The sequence below is a fragment of the Lepidochelys olivacea genome, assembly GCF_965140295.1.
Source record: "Lepidochelys olivacea isolate rLepOli2 genome assembly, chromosome: 3".
NCBI classification, from domain to species: Eukaryota; Metazoa; Chordata; order Testudines; family Cheloniidae; genus Lepidochelys; species Lepidochelys olivacea.
Window position 1 is genome coordinate 31,106,217 of NC_140413.1, and position 18,672 is coordinate 31,124,888.

Genomic DNA, 18,672 nt, shown 5'->3' on the forward strand with positions numbered 1-18,672 from the left:
AACTTAGTATTTATTGTTTTTATATTAAATATAAACACATAATGAACCAAAATATATAAATACATGAAAAGGGAAATAGCATATAACTAACAAAATTCAAGGTTCATTATGACGCATGGCCAGAATGGGTTAAACATCCTGCAGGATGAATGACTCAAATTCAACTCTTAAAGACATATGGGGAGATGATGTTTGTGTTTCTGTGTATTTACATATATACGGGTAGTGGTCAACAATGTAATCAACAGTCCCCTATGCTGTATTCTGTTAATTCAGAAATCAAAAGAACATCCTAGCATTTAAATGAAGCATAAACACGGGATACCGCTGTATTCATCTCTTTGAAGGGTATAGCAAATCACCTGTAAATGGTGGAAAAACAGGCAATTGCCTTTTGTTAATCTGTGTGAACAATTAATGATGATGCTTAGGAAATGAGAGCCCATTGTTTCCCAAGGAACTCCAACCTGGCAAAGAAGGCTTGAAATTGTATAAAAAGATCCTTGGGTCCCAATCCTTTCTATCTCAGATCTGCTTAAGCTTCATCAGGGGATGTTTGAGTCGCGAGACTGAGGTCCCAGTTAAGCTGGAGACACCCTGAATATGATGTTGGACATTGGACTATAACCTATGGACTAAATTCTAAAAAAACTCATTGCAACTACAAAGCTCACCATCTCTGCTATATATCTGAACCTCAAGAACTGAACTCGTCTGTATATATAGTGATCTTTTAAACCATACTCTCTCTCTTTTCTCTTTTAATAAAATTTAGTTTAGTTAATAAGAATTGGCTGTAAGCGTGTATTTGGGTAAGATCTGGAATATTCATTAACCTGGGAGGTAATAGGTCTGATCCTTTGAGATTGGTAGAAGCTTTTCATTTATATGATGAAAAAGATTTTCAGTATTCTTCATCATTCTTGACTTGGGTATCTGGGGGGAGGCCTGAGGCTGGGTTACTTTAAGGGAACTGTGTTGTTGGCTTCTGGGCAACAAGTGAAGTAATAAAGAAGCTGTTTTGTGCTGGCTAGGTAACTCTAAGTATTGAAAATATCCACCAGCTTTGGGGATTGTCTGCCCCATTCTTCGCAGTTCACCCTAATTGAGTGACCTCAGCTGGCTCCCCCTCAGGAACCCCGGTCACAGTATTTGTAAAACCTGGGAAAAAACAAAAACAAATAATCAAACTAGAAAACCCTGAACCGATAGAGGTCATGCAGGGGGTCAATTAAAGTGACCAAAATGATAAATGAGAACATAACCTGAGAGTATTGGGGATGAATATATACTAAGCTGCAAAAGTTTGCAATGTATGAGCAGACAGCCTCATTTTTTTCCCCCCAGTCATTTCTATTAGACAGTCATTTTTTCCATTAATGCAGCAGTAGAGAGCTCTCTAAGCCTATCTGTGTATGAGGGAGGGCTTGCAGATTTCTATTTTCTCAAAATAACTCTTTTGGCCACTAAAATAGTTACTGCAACCCCATTTCTTAGTCACTATAGGTTTTAAGTGTAGACTAGGCTTTAGTTAAACTAGAGCAACTTTATGTGAACATTTAAGATAATGAAGTCTGATTCTACACCAACATTGTGAATTACACAAGCCTGTCCCCTTGTTAGTAGGAGCAGGCTTAGGGCAAGCTGTTACAAAGTCTGAGGAAAGAGTGGGCAGGTAGCTTCTTAAGGTCTGACCTGCCATTAAGAGACTCCTGAAAGAGGTGGCACAACATTTGCCCAAGGGGTGGAGGTGTTAAAGTGGCTAGGCAGGCCAATTAACTGCCCAGGCTACACCCGAGGAAGGAAACAGGGCACAGGCCTCAAACTGGAAATGGGTGAAACTGGGCAGGAACAGGAGGGGGCCTATATAAAGCCCAGGAGCTGTGAGCAGCAAGAGGCTGCAAGGAAGTAGTCTGCAGCCACTCCCTGCGGGGAGGGAGCTTGTGCTGGCAGAAAGAGGGGGAAGCCAGATAAGTAGGAAGAAGCCCAGGAAAACAGCAGCAAGGGGTAGGACCATGCAGACCTGAGCTGCTTTTATAGGGTTACTGGGCTGGAACCCAGTGTAGAGGGCAGGTCTGGGTTCCCCTACCAGCCACTGGAAGTGGTGCAGGGCATTGGAGACGCCTGCCGGACAGTTGATCCAGAAGGATTTTGACTTCCCTGTAAGGGGAGGATCTCAGTGACTCAGCCAGAGGGCCAAACCGTGAACAGGAAGCTGCAGGTCTGGGAAAGAGAGGGGTCACAGAGTGAAAGAGATGACGGGTAGAGACACCACCAAAGGTGGGCAGCACCTGGCAAGATCTAATCCCCTGAGGTGCCAGGGGGAAGCACCATGTGCAATGGGTGGATCCCGTGACAGAAAGACTGAGAAAGGCATCAGGAAAAGCAGAAGAGTTCACGCACACAAGATGCTGAATTAATTACAGAGATGGAGCCCTTAATGCAGGAACCTCCTCCTCTCCTCTTCCATCAAGAAGACAGAGTTCTTGGGAGGGAACCCTATTTCCATGGATCTTTTCTTCTTCATGGTCTTCCTCCTCCAATGGCTTGTGAGGAAAATCTGCTTTTTGTTGTGGGGAGGGGTTGCTGTCAGGTGGTGCACATACGTAAGAACAGCCATACTGGGTCAGACCAATGGTCCATCTAGCCCAGTATCCCATCTTCCAACAGTGGGAGGCGCTAAATGCTTCAGAGGGAATGATCCAGCCCCTGTTGTCCAGTCCCAGCTTCTGGCAGTCAAAGGCTAATTGCCATTGATGGACCTATTCTCCATTAACTTATCTAATTCTTTTTTGAACCCAGGTTATATTTTTGGCCTTCACAATAACCCCTGCTGACAAGTTCCACACGCTGACTGTATGTTGTGTGAGGAAGTACTTCCTTATGTTTGTTTCAAACCAAGTGCCTATTAATTTCATTGGGTGACCCCGGGTTCTTGTTATGTGGGGGCAATAACACTTCCTTATTCACTTTCTCCACTTTATAGACTCATATTCCACCTCACCACCTCATACTTGTTCCTTTTCTAAGATGAAGTCTTTTTTAATCTCTCTTCATATAAAAGCTGTTCCATACTCCTAAATCATTTTTCTTGCCCTTCTCTGTACTTCTTTCAGGTTTTTTTGGGTTTTTTGTTTGTTTGTTTGTTTTGAGATGGGGCAAGCAAAACAGCACACAGTATTCAAGGTGAAGGCGTATCATGGATTTATATAGGGGCATGATATTTGCTGTCTTATCTACCCACCCACCAGTACAGCTTTGCTCGTCTTCCCAAATTCAGGGCATGCTGCCAGCTATAAGGGGCTAGGACGATGAGTACAGCCAGGTGTCACAGCAGAAGGCTGCAGTGAAGAGCTGAAGAACACTGCCTCTATTTTCTTGCTTTAAACTTATTTTGTTTGTTTCTACACTATTGTTCTCTAGTCCAAGACAAACCCAGACTTTTTAAAGTGACTCAGCTAGAAATAAGTGTTGCTGCAATTTGGTTGGTGGGAAGGGCACAGTAAAGAAATAGCAGAAATATTCTTCCATGTTATTGGACAACTCTTGCCTGACGGACCACTAAAGACGATATGCCCAGATTCTGTTCAAGTAGCATCCACATCACAGAATAAGTGCATAGGGGAAGGAGAAACCAGTGACACTTCTGTACAGTCTTGGGATACTGGTTTCTTCCACTGCTAGAGAAAATGGCACTGAAGTCCTTCTATTGGTTTAAATAGAAGAGCAACCTGCATCTGAATCTTTTGGACCAAATTTGGATATTTGCACCTAACAGCAGTGACCTCATGTGGAATTATGGAGGTGCACATTTTTTGTATCATTACAGATTATCAGCATGACCCACACAAAGAGAATTTATTTATAAAAATCTAAGGGCTCCTGTCAAAAGGTTGCAGAGGGTCTTTCAAAACCCAGACACAATGACTGATTATGAACTGCACACCACTATACCAAGTGCACGAGAATGGTTAACAAATGGATGAAGCGCTGGAAAAATCTAGAATAGGAAAAAATAATCCTGCATTTCCAGAGAAATGCACTAGATGAACCAACACATCATCTGTCTAAATGTCTGCCAGATACCATTTTATTTTTACACATTCTTGAACAAACTAAATGCTTTAAATACTTGTAAATCCCAAATATGTGTGATTTAAAAATAAAGCCACATTACAGTTTTATTAAATAAGTTAAGAACAGTTACAAAAATGTGAAAATTTTAAAATTTATTTTGAAATATACTTATAGGATCACAGTAAAAAGACTGAACAAAACTGGGCAGGCATTAAAGTGCACTAGGACAGTTTACCTGGTCATGCTTAATCCACTAATAAGACTTCATTTTTCTGTTTCTACTCCCTTATACTGTGCAAGACAAAAAGTTTCAAATTTTGGCTTAGTTATTCATGCACCTTTACAAAAGTACTTTGCTTCCTTTGGGCCCAATGGTATGAGCGCCCTCAAAACACTTCACAGGATACGTTCAGCCCTAGCATTGGGTGAAAATTTTCAGCCAATAGAAATGTCACCAAAAAATGCCTTTTTCAGATCATCAAAAACTATTCCCGAATTTGGGTAAAATCTAACAGTTTCAGCCAAAACAACTTGAAATTTGTGTGTGGAAAAAGTCAAAACATTTCATTTCAAGCATTTAGAAACATTTCTTTCTGACATTTTTCTTCAAAATGGCATTTCATTATCAAATTTGGCCAATTTAAAAAAAAACAAAAGAACATCACTACAAAAGAGGGTGAAAAATACCACAAAACTGCCAAATCAAAACAAAAACACTCATAATGAATATAAACATGAAAAGACTATTTTGACTCTATCTGAAATGTTTCAGACAACTGGAAATGAAAGTTTTCCAAGTTTCTTGGTTTGATTAAAAATTTTTAAAAATTGGTTTTTTACAAATTTTTTTTTTTTAACTTTTCGGTTCAGCACCCAAACCAAAAAATCCATTATTTGCTCAGTTCTATTCGGCTCTTTGCAGGCTCAGGTTCTAAATAATCATGGGTCTAATGCTCACACACAGCTCCTGCTGACTTGTAAGTGCCCCTAACTTCTAAATAAATAGGAGATAGAGGTATTGCAAATAGGACGCGGGGACCAATGACAACTATGCTTGCACATTTATGAGCAGAATTTTATCCCATACTCTCCTGTGCATCTTCTTCTCCCTCTGACAACCAAAAGGACAAGATCATCTAGAAAATTACTTACAGGGCATTTCCAAAACTGTTTTGCTACTGGGAAATATCAAAATATTTTGCCAAATTAAAAACAATTAGTTTCCCAAAATAGGTTTTGAAGTGGATATGTCACATCTGGGTCAAGAAAAAAACCCACCCAGTTGCACTACAGTCCATAGGCAGATTTTTTTGCTCTTCTCTTCCCTAGAGTATGAAGACCAGGGCTAATCTTTTTTTGCAATGGAATTAAGCTTGCATCCTAACAGTCAGTACTCAAACACCACAAGAGTAACAGTCCAAGTATCCACTTTACCAAAGAGGGGAATTACAATATAGCCCTTTGAAAAATACAAACATTTGCATACATATAGCGATACACACAATTACTCCTGGGGGAATTCTGCAAAATTCTGCGTATTTTATTTGTCAAAATAACACGATATAATCATGCCAGTTTCAATTATTTTGGTAATTTATTTCAAAATAAATGTCAGCAACTATGTCTGTAACAATACAGACAACAAAAAAGATTCAGGAAATGTTTTTTTGACAAATAGATTCCTTACTAGGCACGTTACTACAGAACTCTGAGTAATAATTCATTTAAACTACAATACAGAAACGTATTTCCCACACCCCTCAGAAGCAGTGCAAAGGCCTGGGGGAATCAGGGGTGACTGAGGAGCTGAGGGAGGGGAAAGTAATTGCTGGGAAGGAGCCTAGGTGTGAACTTGGAGCATGTTGGGTGTGGATGGGAGAAGTACAAAACTGCATCTTTTTTGGGCAGGGAGGGATTGTTAGGGAGCCTCCACCATGCAGACGCTGACTGACCCCTAGCCCCTCTCAGTCAGGCAGGCACATCTGCCCCCATCCCCATGTGGCCCTGCACCCCCACTCAGCCACCCCACTACCTCATGTGGCCCTGCACCCCCACTCAGTCCTCGACCCAGTCTGTGCCCCACTAGCCCTTCTGAACCCCAGTCTGTGACCCTTTCCCCAGCAGCCCATGCTGTCCGTCCTCCCATATCACGTGCCTCCTGACCTGGCCCCACGGACAGGGCGCTGTGAGGGAGGCAGCCTCCCCTTTCCTATCCGCAGCTGGGGCTGCTCCCACCTAGGAGCAGCTGCTCTCTGTTCTGGCAACACAACAGCCCCTGGTGGGCAAAAGGAGTAACTGCAGCACCTTCCCAGCAGAATGTATTTTCTGCTGAAAAAAAATTCTGTGAAGCACATAAAGTCTGTGCATGCGTAGTTGGGCAGAATTCCCCTAGGAGTATACATGATCAGCTGTGTCATAATAAATGTCAAATGAACAAGAATTGGACATTTTAAAGGATATGCACAAAAATTTAGCACACTGAGCAAAATATTTCAGTTTAGCATAATCTTAAAATTACCAATAACTGTAACCAGAGGCATAAAAACCTAAATTTAGGAGCATATTCTGCTGTTACACATGCGCTTCACTGACTGCAGATGAACTATAAACTGATTTCAGCATGTTTGCATCAGTTCATATGAGCGCAGAATCAGACCACATACTGCACAACAAAACAAAGTTTTTAGACTAATGAAGCAGTGCAACATGCAGCACATTCCCAATTATTGATGTTTTATTCATCTGGAAATTTAGATATCTTCTCAAAAGTTGAATATTACTAACAGTTTCAATGTATTATTTGCTGGTAGTAGGAAAGTCCAATCATTTTACTTCAAATAACTGAAATACTGTTCCATATGGACACCAATGGATTTCAAAAAGTGTAACAGACCAAACTTCATAAACCATTTTTTGCAAAAAGGAAGAGAATCCAGCTCATGCTGCATTAGTTGTGTTGACTGTGTCAGGCTCATAAGAGCAAAGAGTAGTAAAAACATACTTTGTCAGTAAAGAGGCAGATGCAACTGAATGCACACAAAAGAAGCAGATGACCTGGAGTATGAAAATGCCATTTTTATATTGTTACTTTTCAGATTAGAACCACACTTTAAAGAGAAGGCTTTTCACGATAGAAAATTTAGACTCAAATTAAATAAATAAATAAGCTTAAGGCAAAGTCTGTATATGAAGTTGTTAATGTTAAAAGATGTTTGCAACAGAAGCAGCAAAGTTGCACAAGGAATCAACCTACAGAACAGAAATATCTGGATTAAGGAAGGTACCATGCTAGTCAAAAAGCTATTTTTAATCTGTTCTAGAACCAATGATTCTGGGTGCTAATGAAATGTCAGATGTTACACCAAGTCTGATCTCAGCACTACAGCAAACATCTTTGCTTGTTAATATGTGTGTTCTCTTCTTGACACAGAAGCTGAGTGATCTAGTTGTGCCACACACGTTTAATGTTGTTAATCATACTATGCTACTAAAGAAAGTTACAACAGAGTAGTCCTGCAGCTGGCAATTCTGTAATTCATCTTAGTCATAATGTATTTTGATGGAAAAGAAAGTCTATTCAACAGGAAGAGTGTTTCATTTAATAGAGAAGAGTGGTTCTGCACGCAAAATAGCATGGAGCATAAGGCCGTAAGAAGAGGCTCATCAGTTTAACAAAGTGGCTGTGTTTTGAATTAGACTTTGGGTGTGCGCTTTTGATACACAAACTGAAGTCCTGAATAGTTCATTACTAGGTGTACAAGAGTCTATCCTAAACACTATAAAAAAAACGCTATAATTTTAAAAACAAAGGAAATACAAATCAGAGATCCAGTTTACTACACGTGACATCTGTTTTGTCATCATCTACCTGTTTTGGGTTTACAGTAGTAGCATCAACAGGACTTAAGTAAAAATCCCTTAATAGTGGCAAAATTCTTCAGAAGTAGCTGCCTTTGTGCATCCACTTGAACAGTCTTGGCTCTCCAAAGTTTGCTCAGTTAGAACAAAATCTAATCAGGAGTGCACTGTCTTTCAAGCTTCCACCTGAAGTCACAAGGACTTCCCACAGCAAATTTTATGAAACATGCTCAGTGCAATTTTTTCCTTCAAGGAACCAATTTCAATTAATTGTTGTGGATTTCAAGAAGCAAATTTTATTCCTGGAGATTTTTTGTTTTGTAAATGACAACAGGCTTTTAAGCCCCACTCCTGCAATCTCATTTGAATGAAGGCCCGACTGTGCAAACTGATTGCTGGATCAGGGTCTAAATGTGTAAAGTTCCAAAACATTCTGAGCTACAGTGTTATATGTTTATAAAATGTTTTAATTAAGTTTCTTGAGGCTTAGTGAAAAGCAGTTTCCAAACAAAGGGTCTGATTTTGCACACTTTTACTTATGCAAGTAGTTTCAATGACTGCAGGCCAAGCCCTAGCTGAACAAATATAAAATATATTTTGTATAGAAAATACTAGTATATAAAACATTAAAAATCACCTTGTTTCACTTTGTATCAAATATGAACAGCAACTGTTACTCAAGTGAGTTTTGCTTTTAATACTCTAGTACCCAAATTGTTTCCAAAGAGTTCTGCTTTCCTGAAGTGCCAGTAACTGGGGATGCCCAAATTTTGAGGAAAAGAGGGGGGAAAAAAAAAGAGACACACACAATCGAGTTCTCATATGATATCATCAGAACAGAGCCTAAGCTGAAGAAAATAATTACATACCTTTTTTCCACCCTATTAAAGAGGCAAATATGAACAGAAATTAAGAAAACATTGTCAATTCGGTTTTAACCATTGTAGCTCTTTCCTGACTTTTAAAAAGTTCTGAGAGCAGATTTTTTGTCCAACTAGCCCACTTAGGCAGAGGTTGGCATGGGTACGAGCATGTTCAATGCACCACCACTTTTAGGTTTCTCTGCTGTAGCAATTCTGTTCAGTTTGTCAACCTGTGTCTGCCAACTGGGTATTTTCTTTGTAGTCATATGACGACGGGCGTGTTTTGTCAAGTGATCACTGCGCATGAAACGACGGTCACACACAGGACAAGCAAACTTTTTCTCTCCAGTATGAGTTCTTCGGTGGCGAGAAAGTTCATCTGAGCGGGCAAACTTTTTGTCACAGCCTTCCCAGTTACAGCTGAAAGGTTTTTCTCCTGAATGGATATGAGGGAAAACAAAACAAGGTTATTTTTACGATAAAAAAGAAAATGGCTTTAAGAACTAATAATTTAGACTCCAGCCTTTCAGACTCTTAAGCACATATATAAATTTATGCACACAAGTCCCATAAGATTAAGCATGTGCTTAAGTGGCTGCTATATCAGGGTCTTAGACAATAGTACATTTATTGCTTTTGTTAATTTTCTGATTTAACATTTTAAAAAAATGTTGCCAAACAATTCAGAGTTTAGGGGAGAATATTTTTGCATAAAGCTACAGTATCTTTTGACTGTGAACTTTGAGAAATGAACCCCTCTAGTAGGCTGTACTAGAAGTCAGAGGCTGTACCATGTCATTAGAAAGTACTGTAATCTCAAATAAAGTCTTGGATTTGATCTCAATGTCATAATAAAATGCTCAATTCTTCAAAAGAACACAGCAACTCAACTGCTAATAACAATTAAGAACATAATTACTAAGATTTTGGATCATTTACTGAGCTATATTTATCATTAGATTTGGGCAGTTCATCAATTCCACCAAAAAGAAGTTACATTTTATTACTCATGTGGTGTGAAACAGAAGTAATATAAGGGATCATCCTGCATTCCTTTCACAAACTAAAACTTCCATTGGCTTCATGAGCATTTTGGATGCTCAAGGAACATAAGTGTGAGCTGAGAGCTTTAACATCACCTTTACTAGTTTCTGATTACTATATGTGTGTAATACACAGTTGTGCAATTTTAGAGCTATTCTAATAGCAAGTGATCTAATACCCACTTTTACCCAGCGATAAACATTGACTATCCAAAATATACTTACAGATAAATCTGAAAACATGTGCTCCATTCCACAAGGAAGCACTAGAAAGAATTCTTACATATTAAGAGCTAAGTCCTTCCTCTATTGCACAAGATAATCTTCCTCTCTCTCAAAGCCGGAGTAAGAGAGGGAAGGGTAGGTCAGCTATTGTTCCTCCTGGCCTTCTGCAAGCTCTGTTTGCTAGTTAAGAATCACAGTTAGGCCAGTGTGCTCCAGTTCCCCTATATACATGCTGCAGTCTTCATGTTAGAAGGGATGCACACAGCTTCTTTTCAAACCAGAGGAAAGATGTTCTGTAAGGCACACTGCCCTTATCCCTGGGCCATCCTGCACTGCACCAGGATAACTCAGGAACCCACTACGCCAGCCATAAAGGCTCTTCCACTCGCCCACGCACCCTAAAGGGCAACAAGGGGAATATTCTACCTCTGAGTCAGAGATCCCCAATCTGTGGGGCTCATTCCCCTAGGGGGCACCAAGAAACGTTTGGGGGAGCCACGGCTGGGGCCAGGGTCAGCCCTGATGGGGGGGGAAGAGCACAACCCAGCTCCACTCTTGGGCCTGACCCCGGCTGCCAGCCCCATGCCTGGGGCTCCGCTCCCAACCCCAGCTCCACAGACAGAGGTAAGGGCGGGTACGCGAGGTAAAAAGTTTGGGGACCAATGCTCAATTTTCTTGTTTAGGGGAATATCGACTCCCTGAATTTAAAAAGATAAATTGTCAGATTAAGTGGAAATTAAAACAAGATTATGTGCTGAATGTCCATAGAGTTAGACCAAACTCAGGGGAAAACCAGGGAAGAAATACATCTTAAAATAATCTCCCCTGCCCCCTCCCTCCAAAATAAACAAATATAGCACTCTGGCACCCTTTTAATGAGAACCCAGCATGCATGACTTGCAACAGACCAGGATTTCAGAAGGGAGAGAGGAATTATTAAAACATACTTGGTAAAAATATATTTCTGCTCTGACTGCTCCCCAAAAAACAGTCCACAGGTATTTGTTATGTTCAATTTTCATTTCAGTTTAACAATTCTGTGCACACAGTGGTCACAAACTAAAGCTGATCAGTTTTATTTAACCAACAGTTCTATTACCCAGCACAGTGGAATTCACTACAGCTCAGGACCTGGTGCTCATTCTTTTAGTGAAGTCAGAATGCTAAAAAACTGGAAAAAAATACATAATTCCCTATTATCTTAAACAGGTGTATAGAGTGGATTCTGTTACGTATAGCCTGATGAACCATAAAAAGACAGACACAAAAACTACCTGTAGGATGATGTGTCACAACACCCCCTCTCCAAGAAAACTGGTTTATGTAATTCCTTCAGATCATATTAAATATAACACAACTCAAGTTTAAAAAAAAAAAAAAACATTTTGGACCAAGTTTTGCTTTAATTTACACTCTGAAATTCTACTGATGTCAGTGGAGTTAATCTGGGATTAAATTACAGAAAAAAAATTGTCCCTTTTTTGTCTGTCCTTGAAGAATGTCCTCTACTCTCCCACAATATATGGGAAGGTTTCTATGCCACCCACTTACCCCTCTCAGAATTAAAATGCAGAATAACATTCTTCCAACAATACAAGTGAATATTCTTGTAACAAAGGACTTGCCCTCCATACGCACCAGTGTGAGTACGAAGATGGGCTTTGAGGTGGGAACTTTTGAAGTAAGTTTTCCTACAGCCTGGGAAGTTGCAAACGTAATTTCTCCTCCTTGAGAAGTCCATTTGAGATGCACAGCTTTGACCAGAAGCAATAAAAACTGGTGCAGGAGCAAGAGGCAATAACTTGGTGTTTCCAACAGTCATTAGAGTTTGTTGGCACTGAGGTGTCTGTGCAACAGCAGTCTGTGGAAGAACCAACATAACAGTCCCCTGAGGCACAGAAGATCCCATGAGAACAGGCTGAGAAACTGGGGCTGTTTGGGGTAAAATAGGTTGGACAGTAGTTGCGACTGTCTGTGTAGGGGGTTTTATAAAGGCAGAAATCATACCTCTTTGCCTGCTAAAAGGGATCATTTGGCAGATGACTTGGGGGTTTGAAACAGGGGTAGGTAGCAGCTGGGTGGCTTTTTTCTGTAGGTAGTTGTCACAATTCTTTGGTAAACAAGTCCGCGGTGAAACAGGCCTTATTGGCTGTTGCCCTTTATTGGTAGTGTTACAACTGGAATTGTGCAAATAAGGCTGATGTACTGATGAAGTATCACTAATTAAACCATCAGCAGTATCCATGTCCTGTGAAACTCTGGAATGTCTTCGGTCTTGTGCTTCAGACCAGTCTGTGGAAGTGCTGCAATTGCCTGAAGTTACCTTTGTTTTAACTTGCACAGCAGGAATGTGTGGGTAAGCAGAACTATCGCCTGTATGACGTATAACACTGGTTGCCATGGCCCTGCAAGGCTGAGGGGCAGGTGGCTCAGATATTGCTGACTTCTGACTGGACTGCCTCTCCACGTTTATGACAGATGGTTTGGCTATGGCAGATGCACAGTTTGTAGCGGTGACTACGCAAACAGATGTATTTGCCATGACTGTCCTTGGTTTGGAATAAGTGACTTGTGAAGAAAGGAGCATTGTAGTCGATGGCTCAACAAAATCAGGGCTGTGGGGTGGGGTCATACACTAGAAAAATAAAACAAAAGTATACAAACATAAAAACAGTCATGTGTTTTCATAGTGGTTATCAACCTTACTTTAAAAATAAAGAACACACAATGAAGATCTAGAGCATAATGAAGAGTCTAAAGACCCATATTTTAGGAAGCTATGACTAAAACATTAACTTCTTATAGAGTGGCTCTTCTGGAAAGTTCAAAAGCCTGCTAGTATCAAGTAAACAGTGATGCAGCCACAATACTGCAGGCATCAGCTCTTTAGGCTCCAACGCCCATTTTCACCCCTCAGATAATGGATGCATCTATTTAAATACTGTTCACTGTGCGCTGTTCTTAGAAAACAGGATAGCAATTCATAGTGACATTATACCTGTTTAATTGCAGGTTTGCAATGACCTAAATCTTTTATTAATTATTATTCTGTCAGTTGGAAGCTCATCTTGGAATAGATATGTTTGGAACTGCTCTCCCCTCTCTTCTTGAGCCACTTCTCCCTCTTCCCTCCACTGCTGCTGAGAATTTATGCCTCTTCCCAACACTGCTGCAGAAGAGACCAGCCACTGTTAGGAGATGAGAATGTGACCTATGAGGTCTATCAGCCAGTCATCACCTCCTCTCAATCTTCCTCCTCCTTTTTCCTAGACTTTTATTATGCAAATGAACTATCAGGTAAAATGAATTTCTTAACATTCTGAAAGATTAAAACGAATTAGCTTTTTTTCCAAGTTCTTCTTGGATATCACCTACAACAATACCTACATAAAAAACACAAGAGAAGCTATACTGGGTCAGACCAAAGGTTCATCTAGCCCAGTATCCTGTCTTCTGACTGCGGCCAATGCCAGGTGCTTCAGAGAGAACGAACAGAACAGGTAATCATCAAGTGATCCATCCCCTGTTGCCCATTCCTAGCGATCTGAGAATCAACTGTCATCTGAAGTGGACCAGAACTTTGGAGAAATAATCAGGTGCATGTACAAACGCACAGGCTATGGAAGTATCACGATGAAGTGGCAAGTTTAATTTCAACTTGCTTTCATGCTTTATCATAGCGTTTAACAACATTTCTCCTGCATTCCAAGAATTCTTTTTTGTATTATCTTTGCAGGTAAATCTATACAGAGTCTACTCCTGGGGGAATTCTGCAACATTGTGCAATGCAGAATTTTGCAGAAATTAATGCTCTGTGCACAGAATTTCTTTTCCCCACCATAGAAATGGGCTGTAATGCTGCTGCCTGCCACTAGGGGCCACTGGACCCGGCAGAGCCCACCTCACGTACAGAAAACACTGCCAGGGGAAGGGACCAAGAGAGCTACAGGGTTGGGGGGGGGGGGGGGCGCCAGGAGGGGGAGGAGAGAGAGAGAGTGTGAGAGAGGGAGAGAAGAAACTCCACACAAGCTGGGGACTGAGCATCAGGCTCTTTCTCCCTCTGGATCCCTGGGCTCTGATGGGTAGTGGGGTGGCTGTCTGGGCTGGGGGAAGCCCGCAGCTGAGGTCTGTGGGGGAAAGGGATGGGTTTCTGGGCAAGGGGAGGCCCCGCAGTTGGTCTCTGGGGGGTAGGGGATTTGGGTGTATTGGCTGTGGGGGGCCCAGAGTGGGGCTCCGAGTGGGAGGGGTTGTGGGTGTCTGGCCCCCTGGCGGGGGGGGGGGGGAAGAGGGGGCAGAGAAACAGGAAATGGTTTTGTCACAGGGGTTTCTTTTAACTCTCTACTGCTGGGGGAATTGTGTGTGTTTCTCTGTCTGTATTGTTGCAGACATACTTGCTGACAGGTAATTTGAAATAAATTACAAAAGTACCTGCAACTGGTGTGATTATGTGGTGTTATTTTTGCCAAAATTGGAAGAATTCTGAAGAATTTTAAAATATTGTGTGCAGAATTTTTATATTTTTGGTGCAGAATTCCCCCAGTGTCCTCTTACTCAAAGTACTAAAGAGAAACCTACAATAAACTATCCAAATAAGCTTGCCCAGGACATCAGTTAAAATGAACACTTGATCAACGTTTTTCTACTTGGCTTTAAACAGGAGCTCAAAACATTTTGTTTGTATCATCACATCTATTACTGAAGAGATGACGGAATTATCCAAACTGAGAAATGTATACTTTACATGAAAATAGTAATTACATATACAGACAAGTTAGGGGGTAAACATCACTTTTGACAATAATCAGCATTTAAAAAACAAAGATACGGCTCTCTCCCCAAAGACAACAAAATTATTCAGTATAATGGGGATATAATATTAATAATATGTTATCTGTGGTCATGCATATTCATTTTGAATTTGTTTTTTTCTTACCAGAGTAGACAAAAAGTGATAATCCTTTGGTAATTCAGAGGCTGCTTCAGCATGCATTGTGAAGTCACCTGAATCTGAGATGGGCGTAAGTGGCCTTATCTTTAATAGGTCACCTTTCTGTGATCTTTGACCCCAGGAGCTCATACAAACAAGCGCCTCGACTGCTTCTATGTCATTCTGCTCTAAGGTGCTGCACGTAGACCTTTCACTGTCATGACGCTGTCTTTCACGTATAGATTCATATATGTCCACAATGTCAACCTAAAGGCAATCAGATCATTAGTTGTTAGGACAAGTCAGAAAAAAAAGTTACCACCACCCACATATTGTTTGCTTATAATGAAGGTCACTTGAAACTCATTGTATGCCCAATGCAAGATTTTTTTTTAAAACCAACTCAGTTATTCAATATGCAAACCTTTCCCCTCCCACTCCTACCAGAGTACATCTTATCTCCCCACTCCCACCCCAACTAGCCTTGCAGAAGAATGACTCACTAGAAAGGAATTGACCCACGTAGCTCAAATTTCCAGACTAACGTTCTTGGATTATTGTTGCTCTGAGTAAACATGTTCTGCACATGCACACACACATACACAAAGTGACTCCATCCCCTGCTTTGTGTAGGGAGGGCCATTTTCTGACTTGTCATGAGGGTTTTATTTAGCATCAGTCTAATATTTACTGCTGTTTAGAAGAATGAGATACGGGCAGAGAATCAAGGGCTCCCAAGTTCCAAGCACAGGTCTGCTGCTTACTCAAGCTACGTCTACACTACAGCATACGTAGGCATAATTTATGAAGCTCAGGGGTGTGAATGAATCACCCACCTGAGCGACATAAGCTACACCAACGTAAGCACCAGTGTGGAGTTTCTCCCACTGACATAGCTTCTGCTGCTCGCAGGAGGGCTGGAGTAGTTAAGCCAAGTGCAGAGTTCTTTCATGTTGGCTTAGAGCTATACCTGTCTGCGCCGTTCTAAACTCTCTAGTGTAGCCGTGCCCTCTCAGTGTATAAATTTGGCAAGTCATTTATCCCCCATATTATAGATGGAGGAAATTGAGGCAGAAAGATGCACACATAGGAGGGCACTATGATAACTGGATGTGCGTATGGTGCTCTATGGTAAAGCACTATGTAAGAGGTAGATATTATTATTAGGGCATTTGGGGATGGGAGAGGAACCCAAACATCAATTTGTTTACATAAGCAAATACTGCATTAGTGTACTTTTTGGGGGGTTAAAAATCCTGATCTTTCCTTCAGTGAAAACATATACAAGTTTTGCAAATGCTCACTGTGTGTGCTGTAATGACTCAAGTAGCCACATGTTGTTGCTCTAACACTTATAGTCACTTTTCCCCACATAAAATGAGTGATAACAAAAGGGTCCACTCCACCACTTCTTGCACACCCAAAACTCTAAACAAAATCAACTATAATTCTGAGTGTGTGAGGACAGCAGAATCAGGCCTTTCTTTAGATTATAAACTAATCTAGGGATTAGTTAGGGACAATGCTTAGATACTGCAATGATAGGTCCTACTTGAAAAAAAAAACTCAAGCAGATTAGATGGCATTGGGTGAAATTATGCCCCCACTGAAGGTCAATGAAACCGTGCCATTGACTTCACTAGATCCATAGTGCCATGCAGATACACATGTGTAATAAATACTATGTATTATGTACACAGTTGTGTGGCAGATACATTCAGCGCAATGGATCTAAAAAGCAGGCATTTATCAAATCCATAGAGTACTCATCCACCTGACAAATCATCCCAGATTTAAAGGAAGCCTCAAGGTTCAAAAAAAAAAAAAAAATTCCAATTTAAAGAGTCCTTAAACAGACTAACTGCTCTGAAAATTTTAGAAAAATTTCCCACAGCTCTTGAAAAATCATCTAATTACTTTATATAATTCTTTGATTACAACATGAACAGTAGAAACCACCAATCAGGACCAGGTCTCCACTGTGCCGGGCACTAGCCAAACTCATGAAGACACAGGAGCTGTCATTCTTTGCAAGTCTCCGCCCTCCAGGCAAGAAATAGCTTTCCAAAGCCCTCCATCCACACCACAAAGAGGTTACGCTCCACGCGGGGGATTTCCTTTAGACGGGCTGCGTTCGTGAAATAAAGGCGGTAACCAAACTCACAGCCGGCGCCGAGAGGAGCCCGACAGCTTGTCCCGAACTCACCCCGCGCGCAGGCACTGTCTGCAGGGGAAGTCGGCGCCTGCAAACAGCGGGCGAGCTGGCAGCGGCCCCAGCTGCTGGGCGTCTGCCGGAGCAGCAGCAGCGCCACGGGCCGGGAGATTCCCCAGGGCCAGACCCTGAATGTTTGTTTTCAGAGGGGGCCGATCCTCACCGGTCTCGTTTGCCCGCTCAAGAGGCCAAGAGGGGGAGGCCGGGCTCCCAGGCAAACCTGACGGAGCCCCGGAGCCGAGCCCAGCGGGCTGGAAGGAGGGAAAGCCCCACCCCCAGAGGGGAGGGGACGGCGGGGTTTCTCCCCACCCCGCGGGGCCCGCCGCCGCCGCCCACTCCGAATATAACTCCGGGGCAACGTGATGCAACAAAATACCCTGCGGACGGCGCGCGGGCTCCGGCTAGCGAGCGCCAAGCTGCAGCGGAGCCCGGGCTGGGCGGGTGCCCGGGGAGGAGGAGGCTGAGGGGGTGCAGCGCGGCGCGGCTGTGCTGCCCGCCCCGCCCTGGGCAGCTGCAGCGCCCCCCCCCGGGTGCACGGACCGCGCCGGGGGTCAGCCTCGCCCTCTGCCCCACGCCGACGGCAGCGGTGCGACCACGGGGGGCGGCCCCCGCCCGGCCAGGGCGCTGGGAGGGGAGGCCGGGCTCACAGGCAAACCACGCGGGCGCTCGCCCCCGTGTTCCTCCCGGGGCCAGCGGCGCGCTGGCCACAGACGCCCCCACCCCAGGGCATGCCCGGGGCCGGGGGCAGGGCCACGGGGAGCGGGCTTGGCAGCGCCCCTGGCAGGAGGTGGCCGGCTTGCTGCCTCCGGCGCCCCACGAGGAGCCCCGCATCTCGGGCGAGCGCGACGCGCCCATCACCCTGGCATCTGGGCACGGGCGAGCCCTGGGGGAGAGCGAACCCGCAAGGGAGAGCGGCTGGGCAGCCGTTCCCCCAGTGCCCCCCTCCAGCCCAGGGCAGCGCCGGCCGCGGGTACTCACAGCGGGGGCTTCTCCCATCTCCGAGCCGGGCATGGCGAGGCTCCTGCAGGCAGCAGCGATGTGACAAAGGCAGCAGCCAGCGCCGCCTCCGCTTTCACCTCCCCCGCCCGCGGGGCCGGCCGCGCAGCAGCCCAGGCGGGGGCGGGGGTGGGGGTGGGGGGGGCACACTAGCTACTCCGTGCACTAGGCGTGAAGGGGGAGGAAGGAGCGGGCAGCCCCCGCACCAATCGCAGCCTGGCCTGGCCCGCGCCGGACCAATAGGCAGCCTCGGCCGGCGTGATCGGGGCGTGCAGCCTGCCTGATAGCAGGAAGGACTCAGCGTGGGCATGTTCGCGGCGGCGGCGGCTCACTCGGAGCCACCCGCTGGAAACTAGGGGAAAGGTCAGCACGGGGAAAGGGGGGCGGGGCTGTTTGTCGCTGAGCGGCGGCCAGCCCGGGAATGCCTGCGCGCGCGCGCGGGGTGTGGGAGAGCTGCTGCGAGCTGCAAAT

General features: G+C 43.6%; 1 protein-coding gene across 3 annotated transcripts; it reads right to left on the bottom strand.

Annotated features, from left to right (window-relative positions):
- Positions 1 to 4,214: 4,214 nt before the first annotated feature.
- On the bottom strand, positions 4,215 to 18,316 carry KLF11 (KLF transcription factor 11). 3 transcript variants are annotated; one of them, XR_014711169.1, is made up of 5 exons: positions 18,184 to 18,316; positions 15,000 to 15,260; positions 12,074 to 12,701; positions 11,705 to 11,927; positions 9,097 to 9,234 (listed from the first exon to the last, which is right to left on the bottom strand). XR_014711169.1 is itself a non-coding variant. In XM_084625064.1 (4 exons), the coding sequence occupies exons 1-4, from the start codon at positions 18,214 to 18,216 to the stop codon at positions 8,939 to 8,941; spliced, it is 1,587 nt and encodes a 528-aa protein (XP_084481190.1). In that variant the 5' UTR covers positions 18,217 to 18,316; the 3' UTR covers positions 4,215 to 8,938. The 3 variants fall into 3 exon arrangements, 2 of the variants coding, with proteins under 2 accessions (XP_084481190.1, XP_084481191.1); XM_084625064.1 differs by having other exon boundaries at positions 4,215 to 9,234; positions 11,705 to 12,701; XM_084625065.1 differs by lacking the exon at positions 9,097 to 9,234 and having other exon boundaries at positions 11,704 to 11,927.
- Positions 18,317 to 18,672: the final 356 nt, after the last annotated feature.